General features: G+C 32.1%; 3 protein-coding genes across 4 annotated transcripts in view; all 3 read left to right on the top strand.

Moving 5' to 3' along the window:
• The window catches only part of LOC125862577 (uncharacterized), a 5,563-nt gene extending 2,842 nt beyond the window's left edge, over nucleotides 1–2,721 (top strand). Inside the window, exons 4-13 of the mRNA XM_049542688.1 lie at nucleotides 111–193; nucleotides 296–411; nucleotides 501–611; nucleotides 838–947; nucleotides 1,185–1,494; nucleotides 1,574–1,651; nucleotides 1,734–1,784; nucleotides 1,878–1,967; nucleotides 2,165–2,242; nucleotides 2,449–2,721. Of these exons, the coding sequence (XP_049398645.1) occupies nucleotides 111–193; nucleotides 296–411; nucleotides 501–611; nucleotides 838–947; nucleotides 1,185–1,494; nucleotides 1,574–1,651; nucleotides 1,734–1,784; nucleotides 1,878–1,967; nucleotides 2,165–2,242; nucleotides 2,449–2,490 (1,069 nt within the window). The 3' untranslated portion in view covers nucleotides 2,491–2,721. The remainder of the gene's footprint in view (nucleotides 1–110; nucleotides 194–295; nucleotides 412–500; nucleotides 612–837; nucleotides 948–1,184; nucleotides 1,495–1,573; nucleotides 1,652–1,733; nucleotides 1,785–1,877; nucleotides 1,968–2,164; nucleotides 2,243–2,448) is intronic.
• An 8,074-nt stretch (nucleotides 2,722–10,795) lies between these two features.
• LOC125863042 (transcription factor RSL2-like) lies at nucleotides 10,796–12,589 on the top strand. Its single transcript, XM_049543183.1, has 5 exons — nucleotides 10,796–11,299; nucleotides 11,617–11,823; nucleotides 12,025–12,090; nucleotides 12,321–12,386; nucleotides 12,475–12,589. The coding sequence occupies exons 1-5, from the start codon at nucleotides 10,796–10,798 to the stop codon at nucleotides 12,541–12,543; spliced, it is 912 nt and encodes a 303-aa protein (XP_049399140.1). The 3' UTR covers nucleotides 12,544–12,589.
• A 1,782-nt stretch (nucleotides 12,590–14,371) lies between these two features.
• The window catches only part of LOC125863215 (zinc finger protein ZAT10-like), a 17,331-nt gene continuing 4,918 nt past the window's right edge, over nucleotides 14,372–26,784 (top strand). The window contains exon 1 of one of the 2 annotated variants that reach the window (XM_049543385.1): nucleotides 14,372–14,756. In XM_049543385.1, the coding sequence (XP_049399342.1) occupies nucleotides 14,459–14,756 (298 nt within the window). In that variant the 5' untranslated portion in view covers nucleotides 14,372–14,458. Of the gene's footprint in view, nucleotides 15,128–26,784 lie in introns of those variants that run through there. The other variant, XM_049543384.1, reaches the window with a different exon arrangement.

Raw genomic sequence — 26,784 nt, 5'->3', positions numbered from 1 at the left:
GGGGGGGGGGGGGGGGGGGGGGGGTTGCTAGAGGGCCAATTTGGTTAGTGAGATTGCTTGTAATTGTAACTTCTTTGTGTGTGCGCTCATAATTATGTTCTATCTTGCAGGTTTGCCACTTTGTTGCAACAATGCTTGAATTCCATTAAGAGGGGCTCTTCCAAGGAGATAACTTTAGCATCTCATGTTCTTGGTCAGTAAGCTTCTAGCTCTGCATATTGATGAGCTTTGGAGTTCAGATAGTGATCCTTCAAGTTGATGCCTAAATTTGTCTTGTGTAATTTCCTGTCATTAGGACTTCTGGCTTTAACTGCAGGCCCGGGGGACAAAGCACATGAAATGTTGGAAGAATCAGTGTCTCCTATTACAGAGGCTCTTAAATCTCGTTCTGACGCATCTAAGATATCTTCGGTGTGTTTGTAGATGGTGGATGCTTCTTTTAGTATTTGCATTTACTTTGTTGAGCTTGAATACTGACAATATTTGTTGGGTGGTTGCAGCTACTGGAGTGTTTGGCCATTATCACTTTTGTTGGAGGCGAAGAACCAGAGAAAACAGAGAAGTCAATGCAATTGATGTGGCAAGTCATTCATCCAAAAATTGGCCCTAATGTATGTTACTCATTTTTATATGTTTATTTTCAGTTGAACACTGCTTTAGAAGCTTGGTTTTGTTGCTATTATATGGATGTCATAATGTGATGTTAATGCCGATCCTCTATCCCAATCTGTGAATACTAGAAACTCAAACCTTATCCCTATCTAACCATTTTGTTGTTTCGCTTACATGATTTTCAGTATGTTATGTCATTGACATCTGCATCTGTTTCATTGATAGGTGGCTACTGCTAAACCTTCACCACCAATGATAACAGCAATGGTATCTGCTTGGTCTTTCCTACTTACCACTGTTGGTGGATTGGCACTAAACCCGAAAAGCTGGCAAGGGTATGTACCTGAATTCCAGATCTACCCCTAAATGAAATAGGAAAAAAAACTAATAAAAGGAAAAGAAGAAGAACAGAGAAAAGTAATACTTGTAACTTGGTCATAAAAAAAAATTAATACTTTGTAACTTCCTGCCTATATATAAATGAAGATTAGAGAGGGATGCAAGATTGTATTTTGGTGTGTGTGTGAGAGAGAGAGAGAGATAATTGAAGTATGCCTCTACCTATGTTGCAGGTCAATTTCCTACTTTTCAACTCTGCTGGATAAGGATGATAGAGCTGTCCGCATTGCAGCTGGTGAAGCACTTGCTTTAATTTTTGAAGTCGGGAGTCTTGAAAAGTTCTCTGTTGAAGATAAAGGATCTAGTGACAGCTCCACTGACGAAGCAAACAAATCTAAGGATATTTTACGTATCCAGGGATTAAGGGCGAAGGTCCTGAATCAGGTGAGAAGTCTCTCCGTAGAGGCTGGAGGCAAAGGGTCCGCCAAGAAGGACCTAAACAGTCAAAGAAATACATTTCGAGATATCTTAGAATTTCTTGAGGTAGTACCCCGTTGTCAAGTTTTTGCTCTGTCATGGTATTAGATGTTGCCTCTGGTAATATTCTTACTATCGGTATCAGGAAGGGTATACTCCAGAGAGCTCAATGAAAATTGGCGGAGACTCGCTTACCACAACTACTTGGTGTCAACTGTTACAGGTTATTGTCGTCCCTTTCTGTCTTGTTAATAGCATGTTACTGGTTATATATTTGCTGAAACTATGTGTAATTTATTGAACAGTTAAATTTCCTAAAGCACTTTCTTGGAGGAGGTTTTGTAAAACACATGCAGGTATACTTTCTTTACCCGTAACTTGAGTTTTGGACTGTTGGTGTTTATATTACCTATTTAGTCGTTCTTACCTATATCGTTTCTGTTGTGCAGGAAAATGAGTTCCTTCATACTGTCTTTGGTTTCACACCGAAGAAAAAAATGCTTTCTGGTATTGAGCATCGTATATCCGGAACTGAAAAGGTAATTTTATGAATACTTGCGGAAAGTATCTCAGTTGACCTCCCTCTTTGTTACATTTTATTGATATATAAATTTATTTCTTCCGTCTGCATTTATGTCAGGTCTCCAAAAAAAAAAAGCGACCTTCCTTGTTTATTGAATCTCTAATGTTTGATTTAACTGAACATTTATGTATTCTGATAATGCTCCTTTTTCAGAGGATGTACAAATCACCAAACTCGGTCGCTAACAAGGCCAGGACTCAATTTCGAAACAAGCAAAGGATGTTATCCCAGGCATGTAGTAAACCTTTTACTCTGTTCACTCTTGGTTAATTTATGCATAGACTCATGCTTTGGCAATGTCTCAGAGCTAGTAAATAAGTTTTTGTGAGTTCAATATTTCCCGAGCCCATGGCTCGTAGCTGTAGAAAGAATTTAGATGTGAAACGATATCTTTTCTGAGCCCTTTAACTGAATGTATTTGCGGTTGTACTTCACAGGATAAGAATGTGGGTTACTACACTGCTGGAAATGACATCTAAGGAAGTATTAGTCGCGCCAGAATTACGCGCTTCACCAGCTGAAATATATTAGGACATTCGTTATCGTTCCCATATCATGAATTATTTTTGGTGGCACATTTGTATAAAGAGATGGTAAAAATACAGAATAGTAGTTGGTTGTAACATTTGTTCTAGCAAATTTTTTGCTATACAATTTATTTCATGATAGCATATGATTCAGTATATATCTTCAACTATCTTCTTCTTTTTTGTGTGTTTTTCTTCTTCCTATGATCCTATCTCTCTTTGAAATCTTTTTATGTACATTGTATAGGTAGGGATGTATCCGAGAGGGGAGGGATATATCCGAGAGGGGAGGGATATATTCGAGAGGGGATAGGGATGTTCCAGCGAGAGGAATTTTTTTTTTTTTTTTTAAATGGTAGAGAATTTTAGAGATTGTGGTAAAATAAGATGTGTATTAGAAGGTCAGACTCTCCTAAAAAATTAAAATTTGTTACCCTAATGAAACATTTAACTCTTAGCTAATAGTTCTAGGAAAGGGTGCTATTAATTAATTTCCTAATTGCTTGTAAAATGTGGAATACTTCTCTTATGTTTTCTCTATATATGACATACAACCTTTATGATAGTATTATTTCAGTAAATAAGCAATGCATTAAGTGAAATTATACATTAACTAATCATAGTTATTAGGTAATAAAGATACATGCCATGTTTTATATCACTGATTTAATGTAAATATTGAATGCTTAAGTGTTTACTCAACTACTCCCTCTGTTTCATTTAATTTAGTTCATGTTGACTTGACACTCTTCTTAAAAAATAATTAAATTAGGAATTTATTTTACTAGACTAATCTTGTTAATTATGTTTTAGAAATCTAAATCTGACTACTAATATTTTATGTAGTTATTTAATGATAAGAGTAGTATTGAAAGCAAAAGATATATTTCTCTTAATTTGTCAAAATGGACAAGTAAAAAGAAAAATCTATTTAGAACGAGTATAGAGAGGCAAGTGAAATGAAAAAGAATTGCATAAAGTATTTTATAAAAAATATTTTTTTAAAAAATTAATCTAAAAACTTGTGAGGTAATGAACATTGCATGAAATGGGCCTCCAAGGACAAACATTCCGAACCTTCATCCATTTGAGAGCTTCATCAACAAAGTGGGCTAACATATGTAATAAATGGGCCGGAAGGAGAGAGGCGATCGAGAGACGAGCAGATAAGAGAGGCGTGTGAGAGAGTTAGTGTAACTCATATATATGTAAATTACGCTTGGATACAATGTATCCAGAATAAGTTACAATTAACTTTTGTATATGAGATACATATATTTGGACGTGTTAGATATATGTAGTTAGGAATCGAAATCTGTCACAAATAGTAATTTTGAAAACACACGAAAAACACGTAAAGGAATTTGTGTTGTTTGCTCTTAGTTTTTTCACTTGCTTCTAATTTAAGTAAAAGATTGTGGGCCAAAGTATCCTTAACAATCAAAAAGTAGAATTAAGATTTCAACTTTGTGAATTTTAATGAATTTTAGAATAACGACTTCAATTATTAATAATTGAGTTTTATAATACTATATTATATACACAGTAATTAACTTTTATAATATATAAAAGATATATTATTATCATATATATAACTTAATTTTTTAGTTACTTATATTAGTAGTTGGAGAGATAAAAGGAATACGCGTACTGTTCTAATAATTAATTCTTTCACCGTGTGATTTATTAAGTCAAACTTTATAGTTTAAACTGTCTTAATCCATTAATAGAATTTTTTGTACCCATTTTAGTCGTTATTAATTAAACTACACATATATACCATGATCCTTCAACTTCAAGTTGGGACGGATTTAGTGTATCAGGTCCACGTTATCGAAAATTCAGTAACTTTTGTATATACTCAATCTATATTATATTAAGAAATTTTTTAAATATAAAAACTATTGTTGGAAACCTAATAACAAAGTAAATTTTTGATTTAGTGACAAAAAATGAAACTTATTTAAGTTTTGTTGCCCTCCTCAAGTAAGAGTTCGATTTTCCTTGAACACTTATAATAAAGTTTATGTTTTAGTTTGATGAATCTATAAATTTTAAATTTTGGATCTGCCTCAGTTTTCAGAACCTACAGAGCTCACTACTAAAAAAAATTACTATTTTCCAATTGAAATTACCATTGAAAAAAATGTTCAACGGCTATTCCTGTAGATATTTCTATTGAATCGGTGAGAAAACAAAAAAATAGTACTAATATTCTCACACGAATAAATTAGAAAGTCTTGAGTATTTCAGTGAAAATATGTTTCTTACCATACATTTTTCTATTGAGCTCGTTCTGTGCAAAATAAGTGAGAACAAAAATTATATTCTATCAAATCAGTTCGTCATTGATTTGCGATGGGAAAAACTTATGTTTCTAGTAGGTGTATTTTCAAACAATTAATAAATTTTAAAGCAATAAACAGAATTATAAGAGACAAAACTATGGAATATATTATAAGGATAGATTATAAATATAATATATTATACATGTTTTGATATTGACAACTCTCATCTTAAACTTTTTAAGATTTGACTTCTAAATACAGCACAACTCTAAATACTTTAATGATAATTTATTCAATCCATGACCACGTTGAACTAATAAAATAATATTCCTATTACCAACTTTTTTTATTTAATCCCTTAAACCATAAAAATAATAATTTATCCCAATTTTTTCATTTGTTAGGTGTTGTCTGGTTCTTGAAATATAGTTTTTCCTAATAATAATTGCATAATTTATTGATAACAGCAAATATAGTTAAGATTGTTATATTAAAATATTGAAAAGAATTATGACGTTAAAGATCTATAATTATGGTCTAAGATATAATATGATGAGATAAACTTAAATTAATGAATAATCATATCTTTTCAGCTCATGTAAGTGTGATTAAGAGTTGTTCAAATTATTATTTTTTATGCTAATTATGGACGAATTAATATATCCATCTCTTACAAATTAGAAGAGCCATGAGGAATTTAATAAAGAAAAACTCTTTTGGCCTTTGTATGGACACGAGTAGATATATTAAAATTACATGTAATTAAGCTCAATTTTTTAAAAAAATAATATGATTAAGAATTTAATTAATTCCCATAAATAAAAAAACAAACCATTTAAAGAACGACACCTCGCTAATTAATTTACTAGAATTAATGATTGAGTTAGTCGTATTATTTGTTCGAACAAACATTTTTTTAAAAAAACATTTATTATAAACTTAGGTTCAAGAAAATGGCTCTCTTAATTTCCCATGGCCATCCTTTTTATTTTTTATATAATGTATTTTTAATTTAGACGTGCGATTTTTAATAAGTTAGAGATAATAAATTCTGAAATATGTATTTAACTAAAATTTAGTCCATATTTTCAAAAATTCTTGTAAATATAGCTCTTTGGGAGTTGGGACTAATAATATACTATATTAGATTGTTATTTGATGTCTTCAAAATTCATATCGTGATTTAACATTTTCTTATAAATTTTTTAATTTGATCAAGAAGAATCTTTTAACGGTAATCTAAAAGGTCATAAATTGCAAGAAAAATAAAAAAGAGTATCATTTACTAAATAATTTACTATCCTTAAAAGGGACCACCATCTAAAAAATCTATTTTTCTTTTTAAAAGTGATAATATTTGTGCAACAAAGTTTGAAAGTATCTGATTTTATTCTTACCAGTTAATAACAATCTTAAGGATGGGAAAAATATATAGGAAAAATTCTTTTAAGTTAATAATATCTTATTTAATTTGGAAGTTAGGCGATGAATGGTTCAATAATATGTTTGAAGATATTCATTGTTTACCATGTCTAATTGGATCTACTTTGAAATTCCTTTGTGTACATAATAACTCTTTGAAAAAATAAAATATTGAAAAGAAATAAATATATTCATTTTCTAATCCCAGTTGAATTTTACAAGATGTTATTATGTAAATATATTTTCTCCGTTTCAATTTTTTTGTTCTATGTTCTTTTTTAGTTCGTTTAAAAAATATTCTATTTTTTGGACAAGTCTCAACTTTTAGCTGTCCACATGACATATCTAAGATCACAAAATTAAAAAGCATTTGCGTATATTTAACATATCTTTAGTTTAAGATTTCCATTTTAAAAGTTATATGATTTTTTTATAAAATATCTACCATTTCTTTCTATTCGTAATCCAATATAAAAATCAGTTGGTTCCGTTAAACTAGATAATATCTTGAGCAGTTACATATCCAAGATTCTTGGGACAAGTAGATGTATTAGAAGTTTCATATAAAAACCAAACTATAGAGTCGATCACTAATAGAACTAGTTTGAAAGGCTCGTTAAAATTGATATGCTACAGGATTAATATTATACACAACATAAGCACCTGAAATATTAAATGAAATATGTATTAATTTGATAATGGTTAGAGCAACAAAATTGAATCCAAAATTCTTTTAATTTTTTTTTTTTTAAAAATTTCATATCAAATAAAAAATAGGATAAATAAATTGAAACGAAGATAGGAGTATCATCTTTTGTAATGACCTAGGTAATGCATGCATAGGAGAGGGGAAATATCATATATTAAACAGAAACGTGGCTCAATAGTAAAAGACAATTTAAACAAGTGTTAGGATTATTGGCTTCAGATGAAATTATTGATAATTTTTAACAAAATAAAATTGCCTAATGAAATTATTGGCTCAATAGTAAAAGACTATTATTTTTTTTCCACTCAATCAATATTTGAAGTTTGATAAAACAAAATTTTACTTTATTCTTCAGTGGCGTATATAGAATTTTATGTAAGTATACGTAGGATCATCCATTGTGACAACTTACAATTAAACTTGTATGTTGGTGGATTTGTGTCTATGATCCGGGGCAAATTTAAGAGAAGTGGGAGGATACTCATCTAAACTCCATCGATAAAAAGCTATACTAGATAATTTTTTTATTTTTATATATATAACTCTTGTTCATGCTTAAAAGTTGGCAAAAAAAAAAAATAATAATAATAATAATAAAAATATATATATATATATATATATATATATATATGGCCATCTTTCACTCTTGTATATGCTCAAAAGTTGGCAAAAATATGTGCTTTAATTTTTATTTTTTTATTTTTATTTAAAAAAAAGGAAAAATTCTTTTAATAAAAAAATAAGTCGTGCAAAGCCGGCCAAAAATAGCCAATTGGAAATACATTCCCAAGAGATCAAAATCTGATCTTTTGGAGTTGTTCAAATCTCTATATTTTTCTAAAAAAATTAGATTTTATTCCAACCATTTGTGTTTTTTTTTTTTTTTTTTAAAACAAAGGTTTATAATTTTGTTTTAACTATTTTTTTGTTCTCTCTTGAGATCGTGCAAAGGTTGGTGTGACCTTCAAAGTACATTGAAAGAGAAGATTTATAATGAAACAAAATAAAAATGTACTGTATTTTCTTTTTTAATTAAAGGTGTGAAATGGTGATGGAAGGGTTGATAAGGCAATGTAATAGAAAAAAATTATACCCAATCATTGTATTATGTGTACACTAAATTTAATTAATAAAAGACATGTGTCAGCTATCATCTTTATAAACTTTTTATCTATCAATTGATCATTAATATATAAATTTTACGATTTAATTATTTGATTTGATATAATATTTGATGCGAATAAGTTCGAGACATCTTTGATGATAGATATGAATAGGCAAAAAAACAACAACTAGGTGATTAGATTATGAGGTAAAAATTATTTTTATAATGTGATTAGTTATTGTCTGTGATATGTGTATTAATTTTGAAAGATTGTAGTAGATTTACAAAATAATTTGAGTCATCTTTTTAACAATTTTACCTCAAATAATTTTATACTGAGACTTTGAGAGATAGAAAATCACGAGGTCTATGCAGGACATAATCAAACTATCTCACGCTACATTCTTTCATTTGAAATGATTTATGTATATATGTTACTTCCACATTATGGTATGTGTGATCTTTTCCAATTTTGTCTAGTCTTATGTGCACATTTCACATTACAACCGTTCTATAGTGTTTCTTGTCTTTCACTTTATTTGTTCAATTGTTTATATCTCGATTCTCCTTAGTAGAAATTCTGATTTCACCGTCATATAAAACACTTTAATATTACAACAAAAACAAGGTTACGTGGGGATATGTTAAAATTATTTTTTTAATTATTAGTACAACAAAGAACAATGGTTAGGTATTGAGACAAAAAGGAACAAGAATCGAACGTTGGACTTACTATGTCGGATTTAGTTAGTAGTTTTGAAGAAATTAGTACTTGTCTTCCATGATCAACTGTCCTTACCTCCAACTGAATTCATCCCCCCCCATCCACCCACTCAATTACGCGATTTATCGGTCGAATACATTACTTAACGATGTATCAAGATATATGCGATGTATTGAGACATTATTTTACGCAATATATCAGTCGAATACATCACTTTATGCGATGTATCAATTGGATGCATCACTTTACGCAATGTATCAAGACATACACAATATATCATAATGTGATGTATCCAAAACCAAAACGCGATATATCAGGACGTTGATGGATGTGTCCGAAATCGAGACCCAATGTATCAGAACGTTTTGGAATGTATCCGAATTCCATCAAATTTAAGGTTTGTAATTTGAAAAAGATAGAGATAAAATATACTTAATTAACTTTTAACACTAATGAAATTGTGTAAAATCTACTTAAATACATGATTTATCTTATAATTGTGTATAAATATCTTTCTCTCAGATGTAATATTGTATAATATTATTTATTGAACTATGTAATATAAATATTTTCAAACGCTGTATATTTTTTAACATTTCCCATTTTTCTTCTTCTTTATATATCATCACGTTCTCTCAATTACTTTAATTTTTTTTAACTTACATAACGTATGGGGATGTTTGGCCAGCTAGAGTATCTTAATTAATTTATTATATTTCGATTTATTCTGTTAATAGGTAATGGGAACTCAATTACGAAAGAAATAAAATAAAATTAAACAAGACAACTATAAGATTAATAAGTAAGCATAAGTGTTAAAATTTAAATGGTTTTTAAAAAATCACTTAAATTGATTGTATCGAAAAATATTAGGTTTCTTTTATTATATCATAGATTTTAATAAATATTTATCATCGTATCAAATAATTAAGTAGGTTTATGAAAATAAACCGAAGAAACACCAAATGTATTTATAAATCGAAGAAATACCCTACTCGTTTCAAGCATAGCCCCCTAATACAATAGTCATGTTCCCCTCTTCAATTAAAGAGATTGTAGAAGTATGTCTGTCTTTTACGTCTAATAAATTTCTCCAATAATACATTATTTTCATTATCCTTGATACACTTCACTTAGTCCAGATTACAAACGTTTCTCTCGCTTTAACTAGCCTGTACAATTTCATGATATCCCCTCATTTTATAATAACGAAATATTAAAATTTTCACTTTAAATCTAAGGCGATGAAAATGAGTACAAGCCAACAAGAAATATATAATTTGTAGAGAAGTGTTTCTCTTTATTTTCTTAAAACTTATTACTTCTTCTTGTTCTCTCTTTCTGCGAAACTCATAAATTATCATTAATAATATTTAACAACACAATTTAATTCATTAATCAGTGGATTAAAACTTAAAAATTAGAAGTCATATTGTCCCAATGATTAGATTAAGACAGTTATCCTTCTAATTAGTCCAAGATTTCATTAATGATTAATCTCTAATTAGAAGAATGACATAATTTTTATTTTATTAGTTGCATGAACTTGGTCCCACTTCTTAGTTGTACATTGCCTGGTGATAAAGATTCCTTATGCAATTATACATTTTTAATATCCAAATAAAATTTCCTCCGTTTCAATTTATTTGTCCTATTTTCCTCTTTAATCTATTTAATAAAGAACACATTTTTTATTTTCAACTCTTCACATGATACATTTCAGATCACAAGATTAAATAACATTTCAGTATATTTGACATATTACGAGATTCATTTTTTTTTATTTTCTTATAAAATTAAAACAAGACAAATAAATTGAACGAAAGCGGAGTATCAATTATTTATTTAATAAACATTCTTCTATTTCCTTAACTTATAACCCTTTCTAGTACTAGTATAAATAAGTTCCTAACTTTTGTCTCATATTCCAAGTAAACATCCTCAAAAACCTTATTTTGTCCCATCACTTTTTGAGAATAATATTTATTAAAAAAATCACTCAACATATAATGGAGCAAATGGGAGCATTTTTTGATGAAGAATATTGTCAATCTTTGAGCAAAATGTTCTTTAATGAAAATTCATCAGATTTCATGTTTCAATTACATGGTGAAGATGATACTATTGAAGGGAGTTTTTTTTCTTCTTCCTCTAATTCTCATACTTTAAATAGTACTAGTAACATAGATTATTTTTCTCAAGAAAATAGTATTGATAGTAGAGGAAGTGGTGATATATTTTTTCTCAACAACACAAGTCATGAATATTTACAACATAAGTATGATGTTGAGTCCACTAATTTTTACATGATGGGCAACAAGAATCTTGAAAATTCATTGTCTAATGATGATTATGTTATGAAAGAAAATATTGGCAATAATTTTGGCCAATTGGATAATGAAATGTTGTTAAAGAGGAAGTTTGATAAAGTTGAAGTTCAATCAATAACAGAGGAGGAAAAATTCAAGGAGTCTGAAAATCCTAAGAAGAAATCAAAGGTGTCAAGAGATCATGTGAGTAACATAAATTTGAGTTTGATAGTCACTCAATTAATATTTATTATCTCATAAACTCGCTTTCTTTGTTGAAAAAGGTGACTTTCTGAAATAATAAGTGACCATTTGAGAAATCAACCTCAGACATTCATTATCTTTCTATTAGAATCTTGAACTCAATGATTGTTGTTCAGACTTTTCAAAAATATTGTCCATGTCAGATTCTTAGGTTATATTCGAAGAATCTGACAAATGTGGCAATATTTTTGGAGAATCCGAACAACATAGCTCGAGATGATAATTTGTAATAGGGGTTAATTATTTACTCAATGCAGGGATCAAAAAATAAGAAGAATAGCCAACCAAAAGCCAAAAAGAACCAAAAGAACATTCAAATGAACAATGAAGAAGTTGGAGACAAAGAGACAAATAATAATGGACAAAGCACAAGCTGTTGCAGCTCTGAGGATGATTCAAATTTAAAAACCAAAACAAGGGCAAGCAGAGGGGCTGCAACAGATCCACAAAGCCTTTATGCAAGGGTAAGAACATAAGATTTTATTCGATTACACGTAACCTGAAAGATAACTATATGTAATTGTTCGTAAAAAGTGAAATATATAAAATAAGACAAGTTATCTGCTACACCATGTTAAATTACGCTGATAGTGAAAATTTCTTTATATTATTCGTGTATATAAGTCAAATCCTGAAATTAATAGTTTCATTTACAAAAAATGCAGAAAAGAAGAGAAAGAATCAATGAAAGATTGAGAATCTTGCAAGGTCTTGTCCCTAATGGCACAAAGGTAAACAATGTTTATTTCATTAATCAGTAAAATCTATGTTGCTTAGACTCTTCAAAAATATTGATAAGTGCATGTCAGATCTTTTTAAATAATTTTTTTTAAAAAAGATCTTACACGGGTGCTATGACAATTTTGAAGAGTCTGAGCCGTATAGCTTGAAATGATGTACATAACATTTGTTTATGTAATCAAGAATTCTCTAATTGAGTTTTTTAATTGATATAATTCAGGTTGACTTAAGCACAATGCTTGAAGAAGCAGTCCATTATGTGAAGTTTTTGCAGACACAAATTAAGGTAATAAAAATAAAAACATCCCTTTTTTCACTTTCTTTACTTTATTATTTGATTGAATGAATAATTAAATATTTTCATTTTACTGCAGTTACTGAGCTCAGATGATATGTGGATGTATGCACCAATTGCTTATAATGGAATGGGAATTGACCTCTAATTAATTTATGAATTTGGAAGCAATAAACAAATGTCATTTTGTTTTTAATTATTGTGATATAAGACATTAATGTCCCCATATGCTAACTATGTAAAAACACATTTTTTAATCTTGATCATGAGTAGTTCTCATATTTCATATAGTAGACATATATAAAGCATATCAATTACCAGCCCTTTATATAAATGTTTCTAAAATCTTTAATGATTCTGAATGTAATACATTAATAACTCAATTGTTGTTAAATACTTTTGCGACGATCTTAAAAAAGAAATCTATTATTACTAAATATTTTTTATATGTATAAAAGAGATCATCGATCACTATATGTACTTTTAAAATCAAACTTGATACTGAAATTGTTAAGGGTTGATTTGCTACTAAAAAATATCCCCAAAAAAAGACAAAGAACACCCTAAATTAAAATACAACACTTTACATTTACACACACTAATTTAAACTTTTAAAATCTATAAAACAAAGTTCTTACTCTTTTATTCTACTCTCTCTCGAAATTCGAAGCTATGTGGTTGAACCACTCACTTGGTTCCATTCGTTCTTAGAAGAAGGCCCGTTTTACCTATGTTACCATATGAAATAGAGTATAGTCAAACCCTACTGGTTAAAATTAGAGTGGTCAAATAGATAGATCACGCTGAATTTGAGCAGGTTGACTCCTACATGTTAAAATTAAAGTGATCAAATGGGAATATCGCGCTGAATATAACAATATTTCTCATGAATCAATTAGGTTACATACTTTATTATTTTGGCATTGTTTTTTCAATGAGGCTAAAATTTAAATGGTGGCACTCAAAGATCCTATTTGTGCAAATTTTCCATCTAGACTTGTATTATCATAAGGCCTTTCGGCCCATATATATTAGCCCACTTTGTTAGGCCCATTTACGAAACACGATTCATTACCTCATTAGTTTTTAGATTTTTTAAAGAAAAAACCCCGTATAAAACTGAATTTTGAAAATATTAAAAAAGAATAAATAGTATCCACTCTGTATCAAATTATATGACTCACAAAAAATGACACATTTTTATATTTAGTAACAATTTAACTTTAAAATGCTCATTTTATCTTTAAATGAAATGATTTATAGTCACACAAATATCTATCACTTATTTTAGGCCACAAGTTTCATATATATGTTAATAAAATCTGGTTTTTCGGTGCATTGAAGTATCGAGATCCTAAAACCGAGAACTAAGCCGAAGCTTAAGAAAATTACAACCAAAATTGAAGAATCGAATTAGTTTGATTCTGTTCAATTCAAATTTTCAACTTTTTATATCCATCCCTAGCCCCCAGGAAATCGGATAGTTGTGGAGGGTAGACATTCCCCATCCATGAATGTGTACGCACCAGATCAAATAGTGAAACACTAAATAAAAAATATTTTAGTCTGAGCTTAAGAGGTAATGAATGAAATGTCTCATGAATGTATCAAATATTGAACTCTTTATAAGTTTTTGATAATCCTCCTCCTTTCTTTAAGTTAGTTTTTGAGACGGGAGTTAACCACAAATTCTAATTTAACATTTCATACCCTTTTGACAAGTTGACAAGTTGTTAAGCAAGCGGCTGCTGGCGGCTGAAAAAGTCACACAAAATATAAGTCAATATACATTTTGTTTAGCTTTCCATAGTCTAATATATACTATAGTCTATACCACTTGCATTAAATAAAATATTCACTACTTCAACTTGCTCATTTTTCAATTTCATTCAACTACTTATTAATCAACTACCTAATAATTATAATTACTACCTTCCTACTACTTGTCTAGCAACTTCCTTCTATATATCCCACTCACCAACTATATATTCACTTACAAATATCCCTTCTTCTATTCACTCACAACAAATTCTTCATTCTCTAAGAAAAATACAACTATAGTAATGGCACTTGAAGCTTTGAATTCATGGACTAAAGGCAAGATCAGATCGAAACGATCGCGTAGCATCGTCATGGAAGAGCAACAATCAATTATTACTGAAGATGAATACTTAGCTTTGTGTCTACTCATGCTCGCACGTAGCAATAACAATAACAATAACAATGTTACTAGTAAGAATTTGTACAAGTGTTCAGTTTGTGGTAAGTCTTTTGGATCTTATCAAGCTTTAGGAGGACACAAAGCTAGTCATCGTAGTAATAGAGATAAAGTCTACGAACAATCTGTAGTCATCACGTCAGGTAATGTGGTTAGTGGAAGGACTCATGAGTGTACCATTTGCCACAAGACTTTTCCAACTGGACAAGCTTTGGGTGGTCACAAAAGGCGCCATTATGAAGGGAAGGTGACGTCATCATCATCGTCGAACGGTGTGGGGTCGGTCAACAACTTTGACTTGAATATTCCGGTGTTACCAGATAATTGGCCGGGTTTTGCCTCGGGCGAGGATGAGGTGGAAAGTCCTCATCCAACTAAGAAATTAAGACAATTTCCTTCACTTGAATTATTCCAACAACAATAGGACACACTTTGGGAAAGTGATTATTTGATTATTTCATTCATTTGATTTATTCTTTTAAAAGAAAATTCTATTATATGGCTATGATTTGGATATTTTGTTGCCTTTTTAATATACCAACACTCCTATTTATTTTGTATTTCGCCTTGATTGTATTTGTTGCATGAACAAATATTGTTGACACAAAATATATTCGTTTCGCGAACAAATATACTGAATAAAGTCGTCTAGCAACCAAACCTTGCTATAAAGTGTAAATAGTAAAAGTGTAGCTACAACTCGTAATATAAAAACCAAACTATAGTAATTTCTAATAAAATTTGCTAATCATAATCATTAATTGCATACATCAACAATAGTGGGAATTAATAATTACAGTCAAAGTTGGAAGTTGTTAAGGCTGCTGGTGGCTCATAAAGTCACACAAGATTTAGGTCAATATTGTGAAATATGCCCAACCTCTAATTAGGGATGGGCATAGTTTGGGCAAGCTTGTACTTCCTTTTTTCCTTCTCTTCTTTCTCTGCCGGCCGTAGAGGCTTGAAAATAAGACAGTCTGAAAAAAGGATCTTCTATTTACACGTTTTTGAAAATAGAATGACAAAGTAAGCTGTAGAAGCTTAAAAATAAGACAGTCTGAATAAAGAGTCTTCTGTGTACACGCTTTTGAGAATAGATTGACAGAGTTTGTTGGAGTCAAAATTTGAATACTTTAGATATTTGATTTGGACTTTGATATAAAATAAAAAGGCTTAAGTCATCGCCAACCACTTAAAGTTGTCCGCATAATTCACTTAGACACCTGAATTCAGGCTTGTACCTATTGAACACCTCTACTCCTTCGAATTTGAACCATTTTAACATTGTTTGAACAATCAGCTAAACGTATAAAATGAGTGATATACACTCGCGGTGACATGGCAATTTGGCAAATTAAATAATGACATGTGTTATTTGGATCCAAAAAAATTATTTTAAAATGTATTATAATTTAAAAGAAAAAGAAAATTATTATTATTAAAAAATGTGTAAGCCCGACCCACTCACTACCCAAACTCTTCCACTGCAATCCATTCCAGCTACTTCAACATTGTTCAAAACCTCCGGCGGCCCTGAAATCTCCAATAATTTCAATCATTATATTAATGCTTCTATATGCACTTCACATAAAAACATGAAAAAGGATATAGTTTTGTTATTGTCTATCCATTTAGATTAGTATTTTGCTTCTACAATTGAAAAAAATAGAATAGTGAATTAGAGAAATTTACTTTGAAAAAGACGTCAAGAGCAGACAGGAGCTCCGAAGATGAAGAAGTGTTAAGAGTTAAAAATGATTTGTAAAGATTTTGTGGAACTTCATTGTTTTTGTCGTCGTCGACTAAGGTCCTTGTTCTTCTTCCCTCATCGGAGTATCCTTGTGAGTGACAAACTCATTGTTATCAGCGGCCAGGATCGGAATAAGCCCATTGAGTTACTTTTGGTTCGTCATAATTGTCACAAAGTAAGAGTTAAATTACAAATTTATAACTTTGTTTGGCTTCCATAAATCAACAATATGACAAAGATTCAGTGAAAAAAGGAAAAGAAACAAATTTTTAATCTATCTAGAGTCGAAGAAAATAATAACGAACAAGCAGAGGCGGAGACGACTGCTTGATGATTTGGTTGAGGAGTAGTGGCAGCAACCACAAAGACGGAGAAAGATTAAAAAAAAAATTAAAAAAGTTTAATTAAATATTTTCACATTTCACTCGCTCAGTATACGTGAATCACACTCAAAATGCCATGTAGGCAAAAAATGCTCAAATGGTTAGAATTTAGACAGGTAGAGGTGTTCAATAGGTACAAGCCTGAATTCAGGTGTCTAAGTGAATTATGCGGACAACTTTAAGTGGTTGTTGATGACTTAAGCCTTATACATTGGTTATCGGAGATGTATACATCTTCCAAATGTATTAATCTTAAACCTCCACCAATCATTTTATATCTTGAGGAAAGAGATGTGTTTTGACTTTTGATAGAGTCCATAGTCTACATGCAGCTTAGGCAACTGTCTCAATTAATATATATTCTCTCCATTCACTTTACTATTTTAAAAATAATTTTTTTGATTTTAACTTTATTATTTAAAATACAACTATATTTGTGTGACTGACGAATACATCACTCCACTCTCTTTTAAAAAAAATGTTTGAACCCGTTCTACATCTCCCTATTGTCATCCCTATCTAAAGTGGAAGAATAAAACCAAATAGGAGTAAATACCTTGTGTTGACACCAATTTTTGTCCCTCCTTTCTTCTAATTTATTTCTTTGAGCTTCTAAATTGCTAATAAGTCGAATACTTTATAATTCACTATTATTTCCATTTATCACTATTGCTATCATAATTATCTATATTATTTTAACTTTTACTATTCATCTTCTTATCATTTTCACTATTTTAAAAAATTATATTTTTATTATCAATACTACTTTTATCACTTTAATGTCGTCTTGATTAAAATAATTTGTCATTACTTAATTTCAAGTTTCTTAATTTCTAATTTTTTTTACGTATATACATTATATTAGTTATTAAATTAGAAGCTCAAATGATTTAATTTAAAGAAGGGAAAAGGCCATGAAAGCCTATTCATATTCAGCCCTTCTATTTAATCTCAATCTGTCCAATTTCCAGCCCAAACGAGCAGTCCATCTTGGCCCACTTTTCTGCCCAAATCCGCAGCCCTAATCTGGATTTACAAGTGCCTCACCACACGTCTCTTTCATCTCTTCCTCTTTCAAGCAAAATTCCAAATTGCTCAAACCATGGCAGACTTCACCATCTCGTTTTTGTGCAAGCCTCGACAACTATCTCACTTTCAAAGATTTCCGATCACAAAAGGCCAAAGAACTTTTAGAGTTCTGATTTCTTTACAAAGAAAGCTGATTCGAGCAGCTTTTGTTCAAATTTCAAATGGGTCTTTTGACTCAACGAAACCTTTCAAATCCCGCCCAAAATTCCAGCTTTCATCTCCAATAAATACGACCTCATATCTTCAACAAAAGGAGGACACAAAATACTGACAAGAACATCACCATACAAGATCGAACTTATACATGTAGCTACCATCATCCTTGGAACTCTTGCATTTTCTATTTACTTTTCTTTAAAACTCATTTCGTTTGAAGTCCGAATTTGTTCACAACGAGAGGGTAAATTCAAAGCCGACGACCTATAACGCCCATCGTTCACTGCTCAACAAGAGGTAAAAATCTGAACCTATTCTGATTTATACACTGTTTTTGTGGTTAGAAGTGAGATATAAATAAAGTTCATAAAAATGGTGTTTCTTTTTAAGTTGAATTATTTACTGTATGCTTTCTTATGCTAACCGGAATATGAATACTAGTAAATAATAAGTCCTATTTTGTTTAGTTTTAAGTTACGGTCAAGTTTAGTCGTAGCAATGTTTTGTTGCTAGTTATTTCATGTATAACATTGATTCATAAAAGTTTTTGTTTATATCATTAAATATAATCATGCTAAGTTAAAAGCAGGATAACCACAAAAATAAATGTGGGTAAGAAAATATTATTACTTGGCCTTAAATATGACCATCTGCACCAAAACATGAATTTGAGACTATATTTCTTGTATGCAAAATACATGCTTGTGTTATGTCATTAACATCGACTTGTTGGATTTGTTTTTTTTAAAAATTTATTTAAAGAGGTCTATGTTTAGTCATATGTTCCGCCTGTTTGGTTATTTCTGGACTATGATTTATTATATTGTTTTCTTCCAAATACAAGTTCTAACTTATCGTGAATCAGTTTATCCTCACTAACTACTTCTCTTTTTATTTTTTACATGAACATCGGAGTCGAAGAGTCCCACTTTTAAGACTCAACGTCAACTCAAGACTTGAAACATGCATCTACATCTTATTTTGTGTCTCTTGCTCCCTCGAAAGGCATCCAAACAGAAATGAAGAGGGACGTGCCAAAACGGCAAATCCCGAAATGTCATTCCTTTACCAAAGTCAAAAAATGATTTTGGTTTATCCTATTTTCTTTATTGCTTGTTTATTAGTGTGACTGACATTTTATTATGTGATTTGGTTGCTTATAACTTTTTTTATGTTTAGTTAACATTATTTGCTATTATTATTCTATCACATAAGATAAACATCTAGATATAAATAATGCAATTAGTTTTCTAACAATTCAAGTTTCATTTCATTTCAACAAGCAAAGTTTTATACAAATGTAAAATCATTTCACGAGTTTCATCACGTTTCCAACTATACGCATTTTTCATAAAAAATATATTTTCAATTTTTGAATCTGAAGTTTTTCTTCTAAAAGTCAGCTTTTATAAATAATTTTTACTTTCTTACACTTAGCCTAAGTAATTAATTAAGTTCGGCCGGTTAACCATTTTTAATGGATCTTAAAGGATGCCTAACCCCTTCCCTTTAGATTAGTTGAACCCTTACCTAGAATCTTATGTTTAGTAGACCTTAAAATGAAGTTTAACTTTAAACATGACTTTAATCAATTTAGGTGCCCTAATTCACCGTAATTAATTAGGTGGCGACTTCTTGACTTAGTTAATTACTTTAGAAATCACCAAAATGTTGTACACTATTTTGACCCGGTTAAAATGGGGTATAACAGCTTGGCGACTTCACTGGGGACTTAATAGGTTCTAACCACAACGAATTTAGTTTAATTAGGCTTTTATGTGCTTACTTTAATTACATTATTTGTTGTAAACTGCTTTTACATGCAACTGATTGTTTGTTTGCTTTGAATTATTTTCACATGGTATAAATTATTCATTAGCCACAAATTATGTTTACATGCTATAAATTGTTTGTCTGTTATAAATGATTATGTGTTACTGCTTTTCTTAACTGTCATTCCGTTCATATTTCTCCACTTCTTGGAAATTCACCCTATCACACGTACACGCGAGGTGTGTTTTGCGCACCCGCAAGTTTCTTTCAAAATTCCAAAATTTAGGAGAGTTGGCATATGCGCGGGGTGTCCGGATCTTTTTCCGTGTGACCGCGTAGCCTTCTCACTCGAGTAGTCCACTCGGGAACCTTGTGTCTAGTAAACCCACTCTTAGTTTACCTAGAGTAGAGCTAAACCAACACACCTTACAAGGAGCATACATCATTTCATGACCTAAGAGACTTTATACCCTTGGTGTATTAAGTCCATTAGTCGACTTTACCTTAAATGTCCAAGTGGGTTTTCGACCCCAAGTGACGACCTATCATTATTTATGTGCATATTTGAGAAATATTTACGCCTAAATATGGACCATTTGCTCTAATTAATTAAACTTTAGGGATGGTATGACTAACCTTTCTGTGATAGATACGAAGACTTGACGCTGAAATACAATAAGTGGTGATCTCGCCAAAAGGAACCAAGAAGGACGGACATACTAGAATTTCTTTTACTTTAGGAAGTACTTTACGTTGTATCTATTAGACATGTAATAAATAATTTCATTATCTAGTACTTTATTTTTGGAGAAATAAAATTGTTTAATTAATCAAGAGCAGTGGGATGACATATTATGGCAAATATACTTCTTAAATTTACGTTAGGCCAACCTCTGGCACAAAGAGGTCATAAGCATATTAGGACACGTTTACATGTTATCTTTGCGATATATTTGACTTTACTTGATGACTTGTTTACATGTTATTCTTACAACTTATTTGACTCTACTTGATGACTTGCATGCTACGTGATTTATTTGAATTATGTGAACATGACTTTACTTTTTCATTTAAAACTAACATTATTTCTGTCTTATTATTATTTTTATTTTTTTCCACCAAGTTGATTCGTGTTGACAATCGAGCTGGCCGACCATCCTTACTTCACAAGGTCCAAGTCATCGACATTACCTCGACGTAGTTGGGCTATTCAAGGAAGAAAAATTACTATGACTAATCCAACCGCATCTGATCCAATTGGTCCAGGACATATCATGGTTCCTAATGACTCTCCCGAGACTTCCGAAGATAGAGCTACTATTCAACATGATGAACATATCGCCCGTTTGACTCAAGAGATTGAGGATTTACGTAGTGAACTAACTCGGGTTAGAGACTTGACCAACTTATCCATCACACTCCAAAGTCCACTTCCTGGACCTAGGAGTACTACACCAAACCCACCTCGTTTTCCATCACTTGATTCACCAGTACCTGAACACTTTCCTCCACAACAACCTCCGCCTACCAACAATAAACTTCCTCCAACTACTCCCGCAAATCCACCAAATTTGCTACCCATCTACACTCCTCCACAGAGTCAACCACCTACTTACAATACCTATGCTACTCCTCCTAATCCATCAATTGTCAACCCACAAAACCAACCTCCAACTCATACTCCTCATGTTTCTCTACCCACCAATACTTATCCACTACCTACAACTAATCATGTAAACCCATCAAATACACCACCTCCAATCCAAAATACGCCCATTGTCCAAACTTATACAACTCAGCATATACAAGGGGCACATATTGCCGCTCCTTATGTGCAACATGTTCCTCCAGTATATGCGATGGAAACTCAAGCCTTTACCAACCCAATACCAGTCAAGTTTCAACCCGAGGTAGATCAATATGAGGAAATGGAGAAGGATGTCAAGGCAAAGGTCGATGATGCGTTAGCTAGAGAGATTCGCGATCTTAAGGAAGCAATGAGAAATCTCCAAACTACTAGGGGAAACAAAAGCCTAGAATATGAGGATCTCTGTGTGCAACCTGACATTGATTTGCCTGTAGGGTACAAACTGCCAAAGTTTGATACTTTCAATGGAATTGGTGATCCTCATACACATCTAAGGGCGTATTGTGACAAACTGGTAGGAGTGGGGAGAGACGAGAGGGTCAGGATGAAGTTGTTCATAAGAAGTTTATCTGGTGAAGCTCTTGCTTGGTACACACAACAAGATCTCCATAAATGGCGTGGTTGGAGTGATATGGCACAAGACTTTATGGATCGATTCAAGTTCAATACCGACATCATACCAGATAGGTTCTACCTCACTAAGTTAAAGAAGAAGTCTACTGAGACATTTCGTGAGTATGCTCTACGTTGGAGGTCAGAAGCAGCTAGAGTCCAACCACCGATGAGTGAAAGTGAAATGACTGCTACCTTCATTGAATCCCAAGATAACAGTTTTTACTATGAGAAAATGATAACCATGATGGGACAAAAGTTCACAGAAATCATTAGAATGGGAGAAATCTTGGAAGAAGGGATCAAATCAGGAAGAATCCAAGACTTTACAGCCTTGCATGCTGCAAGCAAAGCAATTCAATATGGTTCTATCAATGGGAACAAAAAGAAGAAAGAAGATGTATCTGCTGTCATGATTGACCAAGGGCATAGGCCGAGTCAAGTTCATCCCTACCTAACTCAACCACATCAACCCATTTACCCTTACCAATTTGGTGAAGCCTCACCGAGTCTCTACCATTCTCTATCAACTCCTTACCATGTTTACAACACCCAGGCGAACTACTATCAACCTCGAGCTCCTACCTATAATAAACCACATTCATACCAACCACTCCAAGCTTCAACTTTTCAAAATCGACCATATGCTGCACCTAGAGCTCGTCCAAATCATGAAATCAAAACCACTCGCAACTATACCAAAATAGCCGAACCATTGGCTCAGTTGTTTGAGAGGTTGAAAACAGCAGATATGATACAACCGATTGAAGGGAAAATTCCTGATCCCATTCCAAAATGGTTTGATGGTTCCAAGCGTTGTGCCTATCATTCTGGAGTTGTTGGACACGACACCGAGGATTGCTATGGTCTCAAAAACAAGATTGAAGCTTTGATTAAAGAAGGAGCAATCCAACTTACTGGACCTCAGCCCAACGTGAACAACAACCCTCTGCCTAAACATGGAAATGTTGATGTGAATATGATAACTATAGAGGAAAATGTGGTGCTGAACGGAAGTATTGTGCCCATTAGAAAAGTGGAAAATGATACTTTGTCGGCCTTTGGTGCTCCTATCTTAACGACCCAAGGACAAGCAACGATAGAGGTTACTGCTACAACATCGTACATGCCTCTCTACAACACCGAGACAAAGACCATTTGGGGTGCTAAACCAGAGGAGACTTTGAAAAATTGGACTTATACTCCGTTTGTGGTTCGCCGGGAGTCTTGGTAGATTGAGCAAGTAGTAAAACTTTTTGGAGTAGCACGATTTTTAAAAAATCGAGGCTTAAATCGTGCCTTAAAACTTTATGTTGTTTTGCCTCATTTTTTGAAAGCTTAATTGCAAAATCTATGAATGCATTTCCTATTTTCTTAATTACCTCTTACTTACTACTTTCATTTTTCTTTTATATATTAATTTTCAAAATTAAATCTGTCAACTTTATGATTGTGACATAATGAAACAAATGAAAAGTTTGAAGTCAAGCAAGATTATCGAAGGATGTGAAGACAATCTATAGTTGAACAATTGACCAAGAAACATGGCAACATGACAATATTCGAGCATGAAGTTTTCCATTCAAGAGAAGTCAAGAAACTACACCAAAGGGCAACTTTAGATAGGTTTCTTTTGAATGTAACTTCCACTTTTCATGTATATATGAACTACGTTCCGACCTGATTCTTTTGGTAGGATACGTAGGCAGCCCACATAAGGTTCGGTTTTACTATAGTAAGATTTCCAAATTTCCTTATTTGTAACAGGAGAACTACGCCTGACTTGATTCCCTCGGCGGGATACGTAGGCCACCCACATACGGTTCAGTCACATTATGATAGAAATTTAAAATCCTTTTACTATTTATGTAATTTTGAACTACACATGGCCTGATTTCCTTGGTGGAATATGTAGGCAATCCAAATCGGATTCGGTCCCTTTATTAGAAAATTCTAAATCATTTCTATGTAACTTGAACTACGTTCTGACCTGATTCTCCTGGTGAGATACGTAGGCAACCTATATAAGGTTCGGTCTCATCACAACATAAATTTAGCATACTTTTTCTGAAATCGACACTGGGGCAGATTTTGGAAATATGGTCAAGGAATGACCGGATATTGTCAAGCTATAGGCTGCTACCTGACAAGAAGTATAACAGACAAAGGACATTCATTTTGTTTCAAAATTGTCACAATCTAAGAGTTGGTAGAAATTATTTTTTACAACTTATAAACATATACTTGCATATTTTTCTACACACTAACAAATATCTCTGTCAAATGATATTTTTTATTTTTATTTTATAAGACATTTCTTTTTTTTACTGTTCATCTACCAAGGCTCAAATGGAGATCACAAAGTCTGAGCAAACAGGATGGACGGAGGGCCAACAAAGTCAAGCTTTAAGTCAACACGAATCAACACCCCCTCCCAACTAAGAATCTTTCTTTGAGTGCAGGAACAACAAAGATACAAGAAGTACCTACTGGATTACATCAAAGTCATCATTTGCCTCCAGGACCTCGCCTGAATAAGCCAAATGACCACATCCTTAATTTTACTTTATCTCTAACTTTATATCTTTTAATTCATCATGATTTTATATTCTTACTAACATCTTTACCCAAAACTTGCAGGTAAAATCCCTTTGATTTATTGAATAGGAATTAAGTCCATTACATGCGCCACTTGATCCACCAAATTGTGCCTCAGGGCCTAAATATCAAAGATTAGAGGCGACTTTCAACCAATTACAATCATCGACATCAACAACAATCGAACAACTTCACTAATTTTATTTTTTACTTTATTAAATACATTTATAATTCACTTTATTTACTTTAACGACTTTATTTTAAATTTTATAGGAATCAACAAAGGCCTTCAAAGACAATTAAAGACATCACTTGGCCCCACGGCTCCACAGTCATCAACCACACAACTTTATTTCTCACTTACCTTTATTTTATTTTTACGTTATCATGACTTTATTTGTAATTTTACTCTACATTTTTTACAACAATCAACATCTTGCCCCGAAGACAATCGGAGGCATCACTTCATCAAGCCCCGAAGACAATCGGAGGCATCATTACAACTAGTCCCCGTAGACAATCGGAGGAAATTCAGACATCACTTATCATCGAGACCCCGAAGACAACCGGAGGCCTCATTTATTATTCTAATCCCCGTAGACAATCGGAGGATATTAGACATCATTTACCATTGGGACCCCGAAGACAACCGGAGGCCTCATTTATCATTTAAGTCCCCGAAGACAACCGAAGGCATCATTACAACTAGCCCCCGTAGACAATCGGAGGAAATTCAGACATCACTTATCATTGAGACCCCGAAGACAACCGGAGTCCTCATTTAAGTCCCCGAAGACAACCGGTGGCCTTATTTATCATTCAAATCTCTGAAGACAACCAGAGACATTATTTACATCATTTGCATAAGCCAGGCGGCTACACTCTTACTTTATTCACTACTTTACCAATTACTTTAATCTACTTTACCTACTTTAACGACTTTACCTTAAACTTTACAGACTTTAGTCATCATTAAGTCTCTGAAAACAACCAGAGACGTCATATGCCACTATATCTTCAAAGACAAACGGAGATACCAATTGGCCATACGACCTCATCATCATAAGCCAGACGGCTCTCAACATCAAGTCTCTGTAGACAATCAGGGACATCTTTATTTACCAAGTCTCTAAAGACAATTAGAGACAGCATTTGGCTACACGCCTTTCATAAGTCACACGACTTCATACCATTCTCACACATACATATATTACCATTCATTTATACGTTCTTACACTTTAATTTTATCTCTTACCTTAATGACAAATTTTAACACGAGTTTCAGGAAAAATAGGCTAAAGCAACCAAAGATGTATCGCAACATGGAACTCTCTCTTAGCAGTAAACTGGGGAAATTGTTGAGAAAGTTTAGCTTTTCAACAAAGGTCAACATAAAATAAAAACATGTGTTGAATACGGTGCGGACGACACCAAAAGGATGCAGCATAACGTGGAACTTTTTCTTAGCAGTGAACAGGGGCAAATTTGCTGAAGAGGAATATCAAACTCGCTAGCAAAGGTCAAGGATCTACTCTCGAACTCATTTCTGCCTATATACCACGAACACGTGATATGTTGGTTATCCAATCTCTTCTTTCATAACCGTTGTTGTATCTCAACTCAATTAACTCATTTCATGATCCCTCGAGGCTAAAATCCGCTAGTACCAATCTTCTTAACATTTTCCAAGGCCGTATTTGTTGGTCGCGACAAAATTAGCTATTAAGTCAACTTCTTTGCCCAAAGACTCTTTCATCATCTCCGGTCAAAGAGGGGCAAGCTGTTGACACCAATTTTTGTCCCTCCTTTCTTCTAATTTATTTCTTTGAGCTTCTAAATTGCTAATAAGTCGAATACTTTATAATTCACTATTATTTCCATTTATCACTATTGCTATCATAATTATCTATATTATTTTAACTTTTACTATTCATCTTCTTATCATTTTCACTATTTTAAAAAATTATATTTTTATTATCAATACTACTTTTATCACTTTAATGTCGTCTTGATTAAAATAATTTGTCATTACTTAATTTCAAGTTTCTTAATTTCTAATTTTTTTTACGTATATACATTATATTAATTATTAAATTAGAAGCTCAAATGATTTAATTTAAAGAAGGGAAAAGGCCATGAAAGCCTATTCATATTCAGCCCTT

The sequence above is a fragment of the Solanum stenotomum genome, chromosome 4 (assembly GCF_019186545.1).
Source record: "Solanum stenotomum isolate F172 chromosome 4, ASM1918654v1, whole genome shotgun sequence".
Taxonomy (NCBI): Eukaryota; Viridiplantae; Streptophyta; class Magnoliopsida; order Solanales; family Solanaceae; genus Solanum; species Solanum stenotomum.
The sequence above is the reverse complement of the archived record's forward strand: the minus strand, read 5'-3'. Positions and strand labels throughout refer to the sequence as shown.